The sequence below is a fragment of the Grus americana genome, chromosome 1 (genome assembly GCF_028858705.1).
Source record: "Grus americana isolate bGruAme1 chromosome 1, bGruAme1.mat, whole genome shotgun sequence".
Lineage (NCBI taxonomy): Eukaryota > Metazoa > Chordata > Aves > Gruiformes > Gruidae > Grus > Grus americana.
In genome coordinates this window covers 64820781-64839553 of record NC_072852.1, presented here as the reverse complement: position 1 = coordinate 64839553, position 18773 = coordinate 64820781, and the positions used below count along the sequence as shown (strand labels likewise).

The following is an 18773-nucleotide window of genomic DNA, read 5'->3' as shown; positions in this document are numbered from 1 at the left end:
TTTGCTGCTTTCCGCCTCCCATAGATTGCCTCCAAAGGAAAATGTTTTTGCTTTTTACTTTCTGAAGGTCTGGGCTGTGGTTTAGGAGAGAAGAGCAACGGTTTTATAAATAATGACTCTAAAATAAATTATGCTTCAGTCAAATGAAAACTATGCAAATATTTCCAATACCTTTATCAGAAAATCCAGAATATGTTGTTATTTATATAAAAGAAAGCTTGTTAGATCATTTTGGTGGTAGAATGAAAATTGAGTAAAGAATGTGGTAGATTCATATTTTCTTCTTTTTTCCCTAGCTCCTTTTTTCTCCTAGTCTCCACCCATCCTCATCGCTTCTGCTCGTGTATTTAACTCAAAGGCAAAGATCTATGAAGTCTCCATAAACTGGAAAAAGATACGGATGAGATTGTTCAAATCACCAAAAAGTTCAAGTCACCACCTGAATATTGCCTGATTTCTCACTGAAGGTATGAATGTTTGAGGTTCAGCCATGTCACAGAATAGTAAATCTCCTGAACTAGAAGTTGTCAAGAAGCTACCAAAGAAGAAAAATACTTATGATCTGTATGGGAATAGTTTAAAGGAAAAATAAAAAAAAATTAAAAAAGCAGCCTTGCTTTCTCTATTGCCTCACATTGGAGCAATCAGTGATCCCTAGAAATATGAAAAGACGTATAGCATATTTTAAAGTGAGTGGGATAATACACCTATACAGGTACTAACGAGAAGGGGGGGGGGAAATCTGTGTTCTTTCCTCAAAAAATATCTTCAATATTCTTTTCCTGGAAAGCAAATTAATTTTCTTAAATATGTATTATTCTGACTGGTAATCAGAAAATGACTGAACTCTGGACAACAGCCTAATTTTTGTTCTGCTTCACATTTTCTGGCCAAGGTTACAGATAACATGACTGTTGTCATTAGTATCTGTGTTCCACCAACATCTATATTTCTGCTGTTAAGATTAAGAATTAATCTGATATATAAACAGTACCATTGCCTTAGGTACATAAAGTTGTGCACTTTTACTTCATACTACAGCATTTAAAAGCGACGTGTATATTTTAATATGCTTTAGAAGATCTGTAATTATTTTCTCATGATGCAGAATTTAATCCAGCATTTTCAAATGTACATGGGCCAAGCACAAACACTACAGTGTATGGGGCAAATACTGGTTTTCAGTGTGTGAAAAGGTTCATACCAATATGCAAATTGTGTAATTTTTTGATTAAGAAACTGGAAGTTTTTGTTATACCAATTAACTGAGAAGGCTGGCTTTTTGCTGCTTTTTTTTGTGTGTGTGTGATACTGTCTTCTGTTTAAAGAATATCAAATTAGATTTATACTAAGTTTAATATCTCTTTTTGGACATACTCATTTTGGAGCATCTCATTAAGATTAATTCTTTTTTGGAGGTAAAGGATAAAGTGATCAAATGCTCGCAATGAGACAGTTGCTTTCAGGTAGCCGTCTAATTTTTTACGGACACATTGAAACGTTCTTTGGAAGTTCAGGTGTTGATTAGATCAGATAGATGTTCTGTGGTGGGCAATCTAGCTGAACAGTCTTTTTGTCTTTTAACAGCTGGACTTGTTTTCTGATCTGAATTAAAATTAAAAAATTCTGAGGAGGATTAAACCCCAGTGCATAACTAAGAGTTTGATGGGAGGTGGCAGGTTTTGCATTTACAAGTATGCATTACCTGCTGCCATACCAGATAAACTGGCTGTGCCGCATTGTAGGAATCAACCAGCCAGTGCCCCACGGATCTGATAGCAGAAACCAGCCTTTCACGTCTAGGTTATAAGGTTGATTTTGACCTATGTTGATAATGAAAGCTAGTCTCTGTAAAAAATGTTGATGGTATCAATTTTTCACAGATAGGATTTCAGATCACCAAGAAATAGTTACAGTTAACAATTTTATCTTCCATCATGATAGATTATGCAGAGAGATCAAAGACCATGTGAAGGAGTAGGAAATGCCATTTATCCCTAGGTGTGGATTCCCTCAAATAAAAGGAAAGTATAGCATAAATAGTAGATTTGTCTCGTTCCTATACAAATATCTTTTTAAATAGTATTCTGGTTTTTATTTTAAAAAAACCCAAACAAAACAGTGTACCACCTCTCTCATGTATTTTGGGTGGTAACTTTGCTGTGTTCCCAGTTTTGGTCATCAGTTGTCAACATTAGAGTTTAGAATTGCAACTCTCCAGGTGGTACATCAAATGTAATAACAAAAGCTAGCAAACACTTTTTATATGAATGCAAATCTTCTGAAAAAATCAGCAGCTCAAGAACCAAGGCATGCAAGATTACTAAAAGCATTGGGAAAGGTATTGCGAGTTGCAGATTAATAGTAGCCTACTAATTCCACTGCTAGAGCTATGCCCTGTACATAAACTGCTTGGGGAATAAAACAGGGGCTATGACTATGTTCTGTACATTGAGACTAAATTATCCCTTGGTATTAAGTCCATTTGTTTCAGTGACATTTCTCTGTTAGTTAACCCATATTCTTCTGTTGGGTTTCCGTTAACATCAACAGGCGGTGTGCTGGGAGAGCCATCTCATATTGCTGCTGCCACCTTTGGCTTCAAAGATCAGGGACATTTGTCCCAGCGTTTAGTCCTCAGCATGTGTGTTACTTTCCAGAGCCTGTGTGCACTTTTAACTCCCATTACACATTCCCGTCACAGAGCAGGAATTGCTGATAATTATCCTCTTCATTAATGTGGCTATTAGAGAGAAATCTCTACACTTGGCGAGCTGCTTAATTTGTACATTTGATTCTTACGTATTTGCGCAGCCTTTTTGTTGACTGCACTGCAGGCCACCAGTCATAGGAAAATCTAGGCTCCTATCTCAGGAAAGCACAGCTTGTCAGATAATCACTTAAAATCCATTTAAATATTAACTAGATTATTTTGCTTATTTCTCACTTACGTTCAGGAGGTGTTTAATACCACATAGCTCTCTGCAGGAAAGACCCTCAGCTAAATTCGTGCCCCAAGTTCCTTCCCTCCATACCACGGGGTCTGTTATTCCTGACTCCATCTTGGTTTTGCTGTGTCCATACACTAAATTGATGTTGCACTTACTTAACAGTTATCGAACCGAATTTGAAACACTTTTACACACTGATGGCCCCAGTGTGAAAGGTAAAATATAAACCTCAAATCTATCATCAGGATCCTTACATTAAGATGGTTGTATGGTTACGTCCTCACAACTGAAGTGAAACAAAAATAAGGATGTTTGCACATGGATGTTTCAACTTAGTATTTTAATTGACTACTGTAAAATACATCAGGTTGTGATAGAACAGCCTTACTTTCTACAAAATCCTGCTGCTGTTCTGATATGTTAGCTTTTCTTTGCAATGCTTTAAAACAGTTACCAATTTGGTATTTATCATAAAGACCTTTTCAGCAAGAAAGCAACTTAAACCAGCTGATTTAGCAAATGCTTTATGCGTGTAACCGGCATTTCAATGGCTGTGGCAGACAAGGATGTGACACAGCTCAGTTTTTACTTTAAAGGGGAGCGCTCTGCCACTTTGGGGGAAGATGGCCGCCGGCACTGGGGACATGGAGGGAGAAGGCTTTGGGGGGCAGCGGTGGCTGCTGGATCCAGCTCCTCCTTGTTTCGTGGTGTTTCCCAGTGCACCCTACCCACCCACCCACCTGCCTACCTTCCACCTTGGTTTCTCTGTCATTTGCACCAGAGGACCGAGGCCCACGGCAGGTCCAGCTGCGTGAGCCCACCTCTTTCCCCGGTCAGCCAGGCTGTCGGGGAAGGTGTGCACGTCCTGTGACGCAGCCGAGGCGCAGACAGGGCGAACGCTCATATTCAGAAACTGGGATCTGCTCCCAAACCTGCAGACTGGACAAAGCTGGCCAAAGGATGGGAGAAAGGTGTTACCAAGGAGAAGGAAGGGGTCCCAATTTCTGCTGAGCTCACGACCAAAGCCTTCCTCCGCTTGCAGCAGCTCAAGGCCTAATTGCCGTCAATGGAAAAAATAAGGATGTTTTATCAATTCCAGCAATCATTTATTTTAGTTGTAACTAGAGGAGGCGCAACATTTTCTGATAAAAATGTGATTTTTTTGGAAGTACCTCTATCACTGTTGCATGGTATATGTTTACAAAGATTCATCTCAAAGCTCCAATTGTTAGTCAAATGATGTCAGACCAGTCCAGGGTCTGGCAGTCCCTTTCCTCCCTTGCCTATTCACCTATTCACCGCACTCCTGTTCCAGCACACCGTTAGCCCCCACAGTACGTAAGATCCCATTTGCTTCCGACTTCAATCCTGCCGGCGCCTCAGTCCTGGATTTGTTGCGCCGGCAGCGTGCGGGGGTCCCCGCGCTGCGCCTCAGGCCGCCGCCGGGCCACCGCTGCGCCGCCGTCTGCGCTTCCGCGCCGCCAGGGGTCGCTGCGGCGGCGGGGGGGGCGGGACCGCGGCGAGGGGGGCGGGGCCCGAGCCCACGTTCGAGTTCCCAGGGCGACGGGTGGTCGCGCCGTGACGTCAGGGTATTTCCCGGTGACGTCAGACAGCTCATGCGCAGTGGCCGCGGCGGCGATTCTGGGTGACGTCAGAGGCCGGGCGTGACGTGCCGGTGGCGCGGGCCGCTGGGAGCTGGCCGGGATCTGCGCTCGCCCCCCTCCCCCCCCTCCCACTACGGGTCGCGGCTGGGGGCGTCCCGGCGGCGGGGACGCGGCTCCCCCCTCCCCCTCCCTCGCCCCAGCGCTTCGATCCAAGATGGCGGCGCTGAGCAGCGGCAGCAGCGCGGAGGGGGCCTCGCTCTTCAACGGGGACATGGAGCCGGAGCCGCCGCCGCCCGCGCTCGGTGCCTGCTACGCGGGGGGCAGCGGCGGCAGCGGTGACCCGGCCATCCCGGAGGAGGTGAGGCCACTCGCCCCCCCGCCCCCCGCCGCCGCCGATCGCGCACCCGCCCCCTCCGGCCGGCCCGCAACCGGGGGCCGCCGGCGGGCCCGGACGGGGCGGCGGCGGCGGCGTGGGGTTCGCCGGGGCCCCGCGGGGGAGGGTGAGGTGTGGACCCGGCGACGGCGGCGGGGATCCCCGCTCCGGGGAGGCCCTGGCCTCCTCCCCCCACCTCCAGCGGCGGGGGCGCCGCTCGCTCCAGCCGCCGCCAGTGATGCAGTGGCGGGGCAGGGAGGCTCCGCGCCTCGCCGCGGCCTCGCTCCCGCCGCGCACCCCCCGGCGCCCGCGGGCAGCGCCCGGGGCCCGGGCCCGCTCTGTCCCGGGGGCGGCCCGTGCCGCCGTGAGGAGGCGGCGCCCCCGGACCCGCGGGGCCGGGGCTTCCCCCGCCCCGCCGCGCTCCGGCTGGGGAGGGGTGGCGGGTCGAGGTCTGGTTTCGAACAAGCCCACGTCCGTGTCCCTGCTGTCACGCGTGCTGTTACCTGGTGGCTGTGGCCGGCAGAGCTTTTGTGTGTGAGGGGGTTTGTAATCCGTTTCCCCTGATGGTTTTGAAACACTTCAAATGTATTTTAAAACTAGGGTTGGGTACGGTTCCTTTTGTGGGTGTTGGCCTGGCTCACTGGTTCTGCACGAGGAGCTTGAGAAAATGTTAACGGACAGGGCACTGTGCAGGCGTTGAGGATGTCAGGCCTCTGGTTGGTGTCTCTTTTACATACTTCCTGTGTTTTGGGGCATATTACTTAACTTCCCAATCCCACGGAGAGCGAGCGGTACTACCTGTTTTGCTAGGGTTAAAGTGTAAGTTGCTAACACTTCTGAAATGTTTTCAGAAGGTGGAATAAAATGGTTTGTAACAACACAAGGTATTTTGCAGATTCGAATGCTGTAGGCATTGAAGTCAGAACGAATTGCCAAATGCCATGCAGCGAGTCTGTTCAGGAGGTAAATACAGATGCCAGAAGCTCTGCCTTCTTGTTCAGAGTGTTAGTTGCTAAAGATTATTTCAGCTGAGCTTTGCTGAGTGTGTCTGCGTAATCGGTACAGGACGCCTCATCTGTGAGCAGAGTCTCGTGGCCCTGCGAGGTGCCGAGCCCACCAGATAACGGCTCCTCGCTGCTCTGGGGGTAGAGCTTCTGGCAGGAAAAATGAGCTGGCTTGGATCATCAGCTCACAGAGGGGTCCAGTTTGACTCCCACCTCACCAGAAAAAGACTATCTTTTGATCCATTTTATGTATTAATAGCATAGTGGATCATAGTGGAATTAATGACCTGAGAAGTTTGACAAGTACTAGAGCTCGTGCTGGGTAGATGGCCAGAAAGGAGAAATAGGGAAGGAATCTGTTCCTGTTGATACTGGTGAGAGGTGAGATTGATCCCTTCATCTTAAGGAGCTCCTGACTTGCTGAAGGAAGGCAAAACTCAGCAGTATACATGTATTTTACACCTAACCAGCATGATGATTAAATGCTTTGAGTAATGCAAGTCTGGTCTTAACTTTCCTGAGTAAGGAGAAACTCTCGATGAGTTGAGAAACCTAAATACCTAAAGAGTGGGGTTTAACGAATGCTTTCAGTAGCAAAATGAGGTTAAATGCTTCTCGCTGACCTTTATCACCCAGATTGTGCTGGTGCGACTGTGCATGGAACTGACTTTCTCAGTTATTTCTGCCATAAAAAAAAGAAATCTCTGTGGAATTATTTCAATAACTGGTTTATATTGTGGCCCTAGAAACAGTAACAGCAGTACAGCTGAGTTGGGTAAATAAACTGCAGTGGGAGAGACAGGAGAGGGGAAAGCAGTGGCAGGAGGCAAGAATTTTTTTAAAAATCAATTTTCATACCAAGGAGAGTGTTTATGAAACTACCATAACTCACTTGAACTTCAAAAATGTTTTAATCTGTGTCAGTCACTAGATTTGACTCCAAATACTAAACTACATAGTGTAGCTGCTTCTCCCCCCCACCCTGAATATCTTACATCCTATGCGGGAGAGAGAGAAGCAGTCTGGTGTCTGGAGCACCTGCCAACAAGAGAGTTTGGTACATTGCAAGTATGGGTGCGTATATTCAAGGTTAAGAAGTATGGGGGAGTGTTCTTGTATTATTTAAAAGCAAACTTCTTATATATTGGAAATACTGAAACATATGTGTCTAAGGCAGAGCTGGTGCTAGAATTTTTATTTTCTGATGTGGTTTTGTTCTTTAGTTAGCTAGTTCTTCCTCAAGTCGTAAGTAATTAAATTTTGTTTAAGTACACCTATTACTTCATCTAAACCTGTACTTTTAATAAAGTTCAAGATCAAAAAATTGCTGATATAGTTAAAATGGAAACTATCCTTAATAGTAAAACAAGCCAACCTGAAGTGTAATGCAAATTCAAAGTGACATAAGTCAGAGAAATACTGAAGTGCTTCTAACTGACTTACGGTTCTAATGTAAGTGCATGTTCTAGTGTGTTGTTTCATTCCTTCAAGACAAGGTAAATCTAAGCTTTAAAAGTAACCTTGCTGTGGAAGCCTGCCAAGGAGCATAACCTCACTTATTATACCTGGAAAGGTTTTAGTTCCCTATAATCTTTCAGGAAATGCAGTCCTGATTTCCAGAAGGAAAAACTTCAGTTGTATACTCAGTTTCTACTTTTAAAGGGGGCGGGGGCAGACAACAGGAATCTCTGACAGACCTTGAAGTAGTCTTACACAAACTTGTAAGTTGGAGTCCTCTGGTAAAGGAGGTGTTCTGTATCAAGAATGTAATTGAGTGCTCTGTGTTGGTTACGACTATGTCAGTGTCACAAATTCAGGGGTTGGTGTTTTGAAAAGCAAATGTTAGAGCCATATTGTTCAACTCGTGGCCAGTTTTTAATCAAATAATGAATTTAGTGCATTAGAAGTTGCCTCAGTAGCCTAACTACTGATAGTAAAAATCTTCTAAAAATGAAGTCATTACATAAGAGTATAATAATTGCTAAAGCTTTTTTCTTTCTGTATTACAATTCAAGATCAGTAAGAGTAGTTGCCTGTGCACTCATATAGTACATTTCAGAAATAGGTACTTTTTGGAGGCATGAGGATTTGGAAAGGGTAGGGGCAAGTTAATTGAGCAGGAATTTTCCTCACTGTTGAGTTGCTGGTGTCAGGAGGCCTAGGATGAGTGCTGGCGTCCGGAGGCACGTAGGTTGGCTTCTTCCCCAGGATGAATTCTCGGGACAAGAGTTTGTTTGGATGGAAGGTTTTCAGAGTATTACAGGGTTGTTGATATAGTAAGGAGTGTGTGACAGCTGGGAGGAAAGGCTCTGTTCTTGTTGCTAGAGATTATTTACACCAATATTAAATAATTCAAATGGGATTTTCTGTACTCAGAGCTTTGTGCTCTGAACTGCTCTTTGGAAGATGAAAATGACTTTGAAGGTTGCGAAGTGAGAGCCTGAGCTGTTGGATGGATGGTCAATCGTTTTCTAGGCGGCAATGCTGGAATTTATTCTGTGTGAATATTAGTTATATATTTAGAAACCTTAATGTTATAAAACAGATAGAAGAAGAAGAATAAGATGCATAGAATGAAAAGGTGCCTCTAACCTTATACTAAGTGGTGGGTTCTCAAAGTAACATAGATTCACAGAGAAAAACTGAGATTACTTTTGTTGCTATAACATTTAGGCAACCTGTCATGCTGGGAATTAGAATAACTTTCCTTTTAAGTTTCTGTTTCCCTGAAGAGTTTACAATTAAACATGCTACTTAGTTGGAAAGTTGAAACGATATAAGCATTTTTTTTCCTTCATTGCTCTTGTAGTTTTGGGAATACATTTTATGTTGAATCTCAATTATGTTTCATTGCATTTGTGTTCAGTGCTTGAGCTAACTTTATAGTCTGTGAATGACATCCTATTAATTGTGAGGACAAGTTAAACTTTAACTACAAGATGCTTCATACCCAGCTAATATTCTGCAGGAGTATATCTCAAAAGATGAGTGAAATAATTATTTTGTTTTGCACAGTGTGGGAAAGGCCTTAGCTGAGTACAATGTCTGACTTAGGGTCACAGCTTTAAGAAATACATGGTCTAGCAGGGGAGAGTCTAGAGAAGGATAATAGGGGTGATCTGAAGTCTAGAAGATCAGAGCCTTGAAGAAAGACTGGAAAAAATTGAGGTTATTTAAAAAAGAAAAAATAAATGGAAGTTGTGAAATCTGATACAAAGAAGAATGCAAATAACTTGTTCTCCAGGCTCATGGAGATTACTGGCAGAAGTAGGGAGTTGAAGTGGTAGCAGAGGAGATGGTTTCATGTTACTATTAGACTTTTTCTTTATGGCTAGGTATAGTGAAGCATGAAAATAGACTTTCTTAACTTATTTATAAAATACTCATTAATAGATTCTGTCACTTCCACAGGCAAACATGTCAGGAGTGATGGGGAAAAGTTGATCCAGGTGTAAAGATGATGACTTTAATAAAAAGCCTAAGGAAAAAAGACAAGAGGTTGTGATTTATTTGTGGCAAGGTAGATCGAACGTTAGAACATGACTTTGAAATACTTGAGTTTAATGGGGATATTAAAGAGGTTTCTGCTCATGAGGTTTTTCTCAAAAGGCAATAGGATTAACAGCTCTGTCCTGTGGTAGCTTGTTTGATTATGAAAAACTTGCTTCGTACAGTTGTAGCTGCTTCTGAAAAGTTTTGATGTCTCAGGAGGCTTGTTTCTTGTCTCTGTGGATATCCACAGACTGGTTGGATACAGAGTGTTTGGTACTGAGTTTTTTGTTAATTTATGTTGTTACTTAAGCCACTAATACTATTCCCATTTATACTTGTTAAACTCAAAGAAGTCTTGTTTTTAAAGCTGTTCTATTAATATCCTTCTTGACAGTTGGTTTTAGCCAGGAAAGGCAATTCTTTTGTTGCATGTAGTTAAGAATACTGTAGACCAAATGAGATTTAGTTTTTATGGAGATATCTTTTGATGGTAGCTATTTTTTAAAACAAACTGAAAAAAACCCTCATTTCCTTAAAGCTCTGATATTCCACATTATTATTTTGTTACGAATCTATAGTTCAGTCTAATTATTGTATCTATAGAAAATTTGACTGCATGAAAGATTTTGGAGGAAATTTCAATTAGTAGGAAATAAAATTATTTTTGTTCTTCCAAAGGAAACAAAAGAGGGTTTCAAATGATCGTGAAATCAATAATTCTCTTTCAGTCCAGCCTTACATAGAAGCTACTTAAGGGTTAAGAATTTTTTATACACTCTTTTTGGCCAGGCGTAAGTTTTATGTGAGTTTTATTTTCAGTTTGAACAAGTCACTTGTGAAGGGCGGTGTAATGTACAATATAGTAGAAATGCTCTGTCATAACCGTAGCCCCCAACGGTTAATGCTGCTCCCTGTCACAGCAGTTACACTGAAGTCAATCAAATGGTGCTCTGCCATCCAGAGGGGAGGTTTTGCTGTTTCTTACACCCTGTATCGGGTTGCTCAGCCAGATCTACTCCCTTAGTACCATGTAGGTCCTTTCCTAAGATGATTCAACTCAACACTGGAGAAAATGGCATCGTTTTTGCTGGGTTAGTTCTTTGCAAGCTCAGTGAACTGAATCTCCTCAACATGGCGCCTGATGAACTCCAAGACTCTTGCGAGGTAGGAGACAGAAGGAATGTAGTTAGGGAGAGTAGTGAGTGGTAGTATGGTGGGGTTCCAGTTCCTTCCCCCACTTTTTTCCTTTTAAGATGGTCTTTGTCCCATGAAATTGCACTGGCCTTCATTATTTTTTTTTTTTTTTTAATATTCAAATGAGAAGTCTTGTTCAGCCGAGGCTTCCTGAACTGGACTTGCCAGGTTTAGATCCTGACACATTAGATCTTTATGGTCTTGAGCTTCCCGTGCTGGGTTGTAACAATCTCACTTCATCTCTGTGGATTGCTTCTGAGCATACCTTTCACAGAAATATGATTCCGTGCCATAGTTTTGCCAGTATGCCAGGGACATGAAGGTCCTCTATGAGCTTCTTGTATAGTAAGTATACTTTTCCAACAGCTTTGATCAGGTGAGAGTTCTAGGTACAGTATTTAGTTTTTTGAAGTGTGAGATGTTTTTTTGTCATTTTCAACTGTTCACACATCTGTGTGTGTGTGAACACAGCTACTTTCTCATCACTAGTGCAGGATACAGAAGTCAGTATGCAATATACGTGTTTCCTTGCTTCAGCTTTTTTGTTCCAGTTGCTCTCGGGCTTTTTGGGCGTACAATGGAATCCTCTTAATCTTCCATCCTGCACACAGCTTCTTTCCAAAATGATGAAATATGTATTTATGCAGCTGATTTCTTCTTCTGTGACCACTGCTAAAGTTAAACAAGGCTGCTTGATGCAGGATTACATGCATTTTCTTTTTTCCTGTATAAACTCCTTGCTGCAAGTGTTTGTCTTGTTGCTCCACCTTTTCAGCATTTGTGTGTTTTGAAGGAGCTGCAACGGTGCCTTTCTTTATTCTGTTTCTGATGACATTTAATGAATGTGGACCTTAGCAAAAAAGGGTGAAACAGGCCAAGATCTAATTTTAAACCATTCCCATTGTCTGAAGGTGCTGTCGGTTGAGGCAGGAGTTTTTGGGGAACAGTGCTGCCAGCTATCATCCCACCGTAACACACGTGACCAACCTGAACATTAAAGATCAGAAAACAGAACCTCTGCTCTGTTGAAAATGGAGTTTGTCATGCAGTGCTCAGTATCGGATGAATTTTCTGCACTATCAGTATTGAATTCAGGAGGTCATAGGAGTGTGTTTGGGCGCTGAAGGAAGCTTTTATTTTTCTAAGGTTCTGATCAGGTAAAATGTTTTTTGTGGGTTTTCCCAGTACACCTGCACAAAATCTAGTATGAAAAGGCAATTAAATTTCTACATGAAGAGTACCAACGTTCTTTAAAATCTTTTACAAGTAAGGTTGTAAATGAACAAAATGTACTTACTGTTTAAAAATGTGTTGTGTAACTAATTGGCTAGGAATTTTTTTTTTGGCCACAAAAACGGGAATACCAGCTCTAATATCTTCATTTGTTGGGTAGTGAGGTCCCTTAAACAGCATATTAATTACTAAAGCTGCTGTTAAATGCACTGATAAGTAGTAAATACTTTTCAAATGCAGTTACATTGTGTTTGGTCAACATTTTTTTGAGGGTAGGCATTTGTGAAGTTTGAGTAGTGTGTCTAGTTTTTTTATCTCTCTAGTACTAGTTATTGACTAATGGTGTTTGAAAAGCACTATAAAATCAACATGAAATAAAATATATCATTATGACTATAAGAAGTTGGTAGTATCTAGGTGTTTGGAACTGGATGGTTGTATATTGGTGCCTCAGTCTTTGAACTGGTTTTGTAAATTTATTGATTAAATCTTAATAGGTCAAACATTCTCTCTAATTAGTTGTAAGTAATGTAGATTTAAATATGAGTCTTCAGCATCATGTGAGGTAGCTTTCAGAATGGATTTCTTTAAGCATTCTCATAATTTTGCTAGAATACAATTTGTAAGTGCTAATAAAGTCTCTTGTGACATTTTTAACCTGTACATCGTTGAAAATTGATGTAACTTCTTCCAGTCTCTGGATTCAGTATTTATAGGGTATAAGTCTTGAAGCAGGTTTTATGTACTTGTGTTGGGTTTGCGTGGCAAGGTTTTGGTAGTGGGGGGGCTACAGGGGCTGCAAAAGCTCTCTCTAACTGGTTCTCCAATTCGATTAGCTGAAGTTTGAGTCAAATGAAAATATCTTTTTCAACAGGTTTGATTTTTGGGGGGAGGGGGTGTCAGTTTTCTAAACTAGATGGTAGTTTTCAGCATCTTCCATGGTAGCTGTTGTATCTTGGTTTGGATTTTTTTTTTAAACTCACCTAAGTCTACAGTGAGTGGCAAGGAGCCAATTCTGCCTTTTAAATTATTTCCGTTTTTATATTGGTACTAGGGTTACTAAGGCAGCATGGTCTGCTGAGTAGAACATAGACTGCCATTTAGGAGAATGCGGTTTCTGTGGCAGTTTCTATTTGTGACTGTTTTCTGTGATTGGGAGCAAATTACTTGTGTTTTACAAATAAAAAACCAAGTACATTTGCTCTGTTTCAGATTTTGAGACCTGTTTGTGATAAAAATGGGATACCTTAGTTACTTTATTGGATCACAGATATTTCTGAACAAACAGAATATATTTGTACTTGACTAACAATTCCAGCTGTCTCTTACATTTTCTAACCAGTTGGTACAAAACACATGTACAGTGTAGTAATAGTTTAGTGGTGGAATATTGCAAAGTTTATAACATTATTTTATGGATTGATAACATGAACATTTAAATAGATGCTGGTTATCTTTTCTGGATAGTCTAATTAATTGTGTGCTCTGGCAAAGAGAGAGCAGAATAAGTTCTGTAGTTGAGCTGAGACTGAGTTTATTTGTTTTGTCACTTTAATTAATGTGACCCAAGCTGTACAAGAGCTCTGCTCAACTAGCATTTGCTTCTTATAGGCAATTATTGTAATTAGCTGGTTGGCTGCTTGCTTTCCATCACAAATATGACTTGTCTTTAGTTTAAGGTGTGCGGAGAAATAAAATCTGGTGCATGCATGATAGTCTGTTTTTAAATTTCATTGTTATATGGATTTAAAGCTTGTTGAGAGTCTCTGGTAGTTACATCTCTAAAGCAAAATTACATTCTTAAATAACTTAGGAAATCTGGATAGGGGTTTTTTCTCTCTTTTTTTTTTTAAACCCGTGACAGTCTAGGGAGAAGTTGTTAAATTCATAAATTTAAATACAGTGAATTGTACCAGAGCTTGATCTGTGCATGATCTTCATGACTACTGAATTAGTACCAAAGCGAATGAAGGGGGCTAGTAGTAATGCAACACAAAAGCCTCGAGGAATGTGGAATTAAAGATTTAGGTAGATCAAAGAAAGCCATGCAACTGGTGGTTAATGATTTAAATTAAGGATACAGACACCTCTTACTTTTCACACTCTGCTGTTCTACTGTGGTAGAAAACATTTGTTAACTTTCCTTTTTATAGTGCTTGGAGGCAAATTCTACTTAGCAGCAAGCAGCAAAGATGGTAGGTGATGGAAAAAGTGGGGGAATGAAAGAGAATTGAGACTTAAACAGGAAGGCTGCTGCTTCATGGTAGCCAGAATCCATCCAACTGTGGGCTATAGAGAGGAAAGGTGACTTTTTCTACCGGCTCAGGTGGTCATTGGGTCCCTTGCCAAGCTGTTTCAGCACACTAGGCTGGCAGAAAACTAACCTTGACAAAGAGAACAATTTTCTGCTTGCATCGTGTACTGAAATGGTTCAGCCAAAGGTTTTCTCTGGAGAAAGAGTAAGGAAGGGAGCAGCGGTACATGGCGAGAGACAATATGGTGATTGCACCATCCTCCTAGGTTGGTGTAAGCTGCAGAGCAGCCACTGCCCAAGGGTCTTGGTGACTTCATTCTTGTAGAAAAACTTCTGGGTTATGTTACAAGGCTAGACTTCACTGAGTTTTATCCATTACAATTTATCATTGTATTTAAAAATACTTTTAAACACTTATAAGAAAGGAACGTTTGAAGTCTGAATTTCTTTTGTTATAGAGGGGGCAACTTAAGAGGTGAAGGCCTTACAGACTGAAAGGTTATTTATTCTGCTTTAAGAGTAGAGCTGAATGATGAGCAAATAATTTTGTGTTTAGAATTAAACAAAGGAAAAAACAGTGATGACTTTCAGTTGCAGCTGATGGTTTGCAAATAAATGAGAGATGCAGGAATATTAGCTAAAACCTAAGTATTAGTAATACTAGGATTATGCATGATAGAAATCGTCCGGTAAAGAAAGCAAGTCTTTATAGAATGTGTTTGCCTTAGAATCACAGAGTTAGTCTTCCACTTATTTTTTCAGTAGAGTTTCTGCTGCTAAGTCCTTAAGGATGATAGTCTGATACTTGAGCGTTAATTTGATCAGACGTTTTGTATGTTTTTGGAGTAGGGAGGGAGTTGTTGGCTTTTGGTGGAGTGTTTTTGCTTAACGGGAACAGTGTCACAACAGACACTGCATTACTGGTTGTGGGGCTTAAGAATTGAACTTTCCTTTCTAAAAAATGTTACCTGTTAAATGGAAAATGGTTTTAATCTTGAAGCCTTTTTAATATTTTACTAACTGCTGTGCTTACAGCAGATGCCTGCTGATCACATTACTGTATTAGCTGACCTAGTTATGATCCTAGTCATCAGACAGGATAGTATAAAAAATGTTGTACCTTTTCTTGAGGATTTTCCTTCTTGAACATACGGTTATACATCTTCACCCAGGCCATTCTTCTTCAATCTAGAAAGATACGTTTATAGACTTTTGTGGAAAAAGAGGTACCAGATCCTTTTTCTCTTGGCTACAGTAACTTCTGTAGATATTGTTGTCTGTAACTTATTTACAATTCTGTTGTCGTAAATTTTACCAGACTCATTCTGAACCGTCTAGTTAGCTGACAATGAAAATACACTGTCAAAGTTTGTGTATCAGACATCATAAAGGAGCTGTGATAAAAATGATTCACCAACATTAATAAAAAGTTGAGGAAGATAAACTAGGAAAGGCAGTTTCAATGTGGATGTTCATATCGCTTGTGTAAACTCTTATGGGAAACCCATTGCAAGCTGATTTTCAATTCAGTAAAGTTTTTCAACTGTTATTAAATAAAGTATGAAAAATACTAAAAAGTTTAACTACACTGTTGAAAATATGGTAAGCATGAAGAGTTAGCAGAGAGTAGGAAAAATGCAAAAATTAACACAGTGGATGTGCGAGTTGAAAGAAACTTCCACTGAGAGAGGGAGAAGAGCTCGAGCCTGAAGTATAGGATGAAGGAATGGACTATCCTTCCTGCTGTATGTGCATGTTCCAGCGAATGACTGCAGAAAATGAAAAGCAAGCTTTGTAAGGGGCAAGAAGAGGACTAGCACCATTTAAGGTTGATGCAGGGGAAAACTATCTCAGGAAAAGATATCAAAATATGAGGAAGAGGTAACAGTGATTTTCAGCAAAGAAACTGGGAAAATGCAAACTCTGCTTCTTGACATGTGAATGCTGAGGTGGGGTGCTGAGTTATTAACCCCATTCATATGTCCTCTTGCCTCTCTTTCACTTTTAATACTTCACTTCCAAGTTATTAAGACGTTAGTCCAGCTAAGAACAATCTCACACATGACAGCTTTCTAAAGCATTTTCTGACAAAATGGATCCTAGCTCAGTGGACCAAACAACTGAATTGATTCTGTAAAAAAGAAGCCCGAAGGGACTGATTATAATAGTATTGGATTGGTATTGATGATTTTGTCCTCCTTATAAAACAGTTTCCAAATAAAATGCCTTTTTTTTTTTTTAATTACCTAGTTGGTTCTATCAAAGTACCCTCCATCATCACCAAGTATGATAATCCAAATGCAGGACATACTGTGCCTGGACAAATAATGGCTTTTTTTTTTCTTTACAGAATAGATTTGAACTGTCGGGTGTCTTCTACCAAATGTGAATCATAGAGCTTACAGTTGGGATGTGCTGCAAGATTTGAGTATTGATGCCAGGTGCAAAAAGTATAAAAGTTTAGTTTGGTTTGTGCTGTCTCGGGCACCGCATATTTTGACAAGCAGCAAAGGACATGAAAATAACATTGTGGCTTATAGTCTCGCGTTTGTGGAGCCATAGTCTTTCCTGAACAGAATGGATTTAGGCTTTTACTGTATCTGACTTGCCTCTGGCTTGAAATAGGTCATCATCTTTATTACATTGCAAGGGAGTGCTTATTTGCAAAATTAATGCACAATTATCCACAATAGGCAGATACAAGTTGATATATTCCAGTATATCTGGAATATTTCCAGTCTTCTGGCTGCCTGTGTCCATGTTAGCCTGCGTCAGCTTCCTTGTGTCAGCAGCACTAAAAGGAAAATCAAATCTAATCTCTTGTGATAGAGAATAACCTTAACCTAATGCTACCAGATAAGACAGAAAAATTTATTTGAGGCTTTTTTTGGAAAAATGATAAGGTTATCCAAGCTGTAAAGGATTCATTGCTTTTGCATGGAACTACAATGAAATGGTACGTCTCAAATAACCATGCTGCTTCCTGTGGGAAAGGGCAGGACTTGCATGTAGACAGTACTAGGTGCATTACAGACTTAGTTCAGAATACATTAAGATTTCTAGCAACTGTCTCTTAGGCTGGCACCAATTTTGGTATTTCTGCACGATACTTGGCAGTTGTGGTTTTATGATTTCCCACAGATGTGGAGTTTCATTAAGTGTAGTGGAGTGCTTATAAGAGTAACAAAAAATAGGTCTGTTCTTTCTTAATGACCAGCAGGCTTCTGCAGGTTTTTTTTATTTCTAGAGAAAGTGTGAATACAATGTGGATAAAGGGATTACTGTGATATCTTGAGGAAGGAATGGTATTAGTGTGTATGCATTTAGCTTGAAAAACTTTTGTTCTGGTGTCTAGGAACAAGCTCTTTGGTCCACAACTGATAGCTAAAAGGATTCTCTACTTCATGTTTTTGCTGTCTCTGTTAGGTAGTTCTTTGCTGCTGTCTTGGAATGTACATGCTTACGGGGCATGAGATGCTTACTAAAATCCTAGGCAATTTTTGAACACTTAGGTTTTATTTGGGCAGTTAAAAAAACCCTGTACGTCTGTGAGTGCTACTGAACTCAAGAGATTTAATTCTTAAGAACCTAGTGTTTCAGGTTTTTTCCACAGAGATGATGGGGATGTGTCTTGGCTCAGAGTCTGTAAGGCTGGGCACATGATGCAAACTTAGCTGAGATAACTTAGCTGAACAAACAAGTATGAGAGGAGAAAAGACAGGCTGAAGTTGCTGGCTCTGCTGGCTGTGTAAATGCAACAAGTACGGTGTATTTTTTGTGAAGTAGAAGCTGTGGATACTGTGGTGTGTAGAAGCAGAAGTTTTTGAGTTGCATGAGGTCATTTGCACAGAGCGCCAGTTCCGAATTCCAGCTAGGAAAAGACTCTAGTTCCTTCAATTGAATTGTTGTAGTCATAGATCCTGTGTAGTAGGATGCAGTGTACTTGCACAGGGGTTGATTCTCACGTTAAGGATGCTTTGGACTGCAAAAACCTGTATGTAAGCATATTCACTGATATAGGAAACCAGAAGGATGTCTTCTGTAAGTAAAAATAAGTAGAAGTTGCCACTTAAAGGGAAATTGTGAAGCTTGGAAATTTGCCATGGCATATGTGTTCTTGTGCCTACTTCATTAGGGATAGAATATGCTAGTCAATACTAGATTTGTGAAAGGTTTTTTTGCTTGTCAGAAGATTTTTGATGAATATGGCACGCGATATAGGTTTTCCATTTCTATGAGCAACAAGTAATTATGGTTGACTGATAAATTTCCTTCTTCCTTCAGCACACTTTTACCTGTGAGAATAGCCTTTCTAAGATGATAGAAATCCATATGCAGTTTTCCTGTAAGATTCACTTGTGGAAAGGCTCTTGGTTTAGTGCACAGATGTATAGTAGGTAGTTCAGGGCACCGTTTCCAGCTCCTCTGAGCAGTGTTGTCTTCCACTAGACTTCAGCTTCAGGTAATGACATTTTTGCCGTAGCCTGGCAGCTGCTGGTAGGTTTCAAAATTTTTTTATTCATTAGTCACTCAGTTCTTGTTCTTGTCATGATATTAACTTAGCAGGAAGATTTCTGCCCTCGTTAAAGGCTGTTTGATTCTCTTGCAAACATCTCCTAAATAATATGCTTCTGTTGTGAATATTGCTGTTGTTCAGTTATATTTGTT

General features: G+C 40.9%; 1 protein-coding gene across 2 annotated transcripts in view; it reads left to right on the top strand.

The window, feature by feature from the left end:
- Positions 1-4591: 4591 nt before the first annotated feature.
- BRAF (B-Raf proto-oncogene, serine/threonine kinase) overlaps positions 4592-18773 on the top strand; it is an 89559-nt gene continuing 75377 nt past the window's right edge. The window contains exon 1 of one of the 2 annotated variants that reach the window (XM_054801309.1): positions 4592-4913. In XM_054801309.1, coding sequence (XP_054657284.1) covers positions 4770-4913 — 144 coding nt within the window. In that variant the 5' untranslated portion in view covers positions 4592-4769. The remainder of the gene's footprint in view (positions 4914-18773) is intronic. The other variant, XM_054801232.1, reaches the window with a different exon arrangement.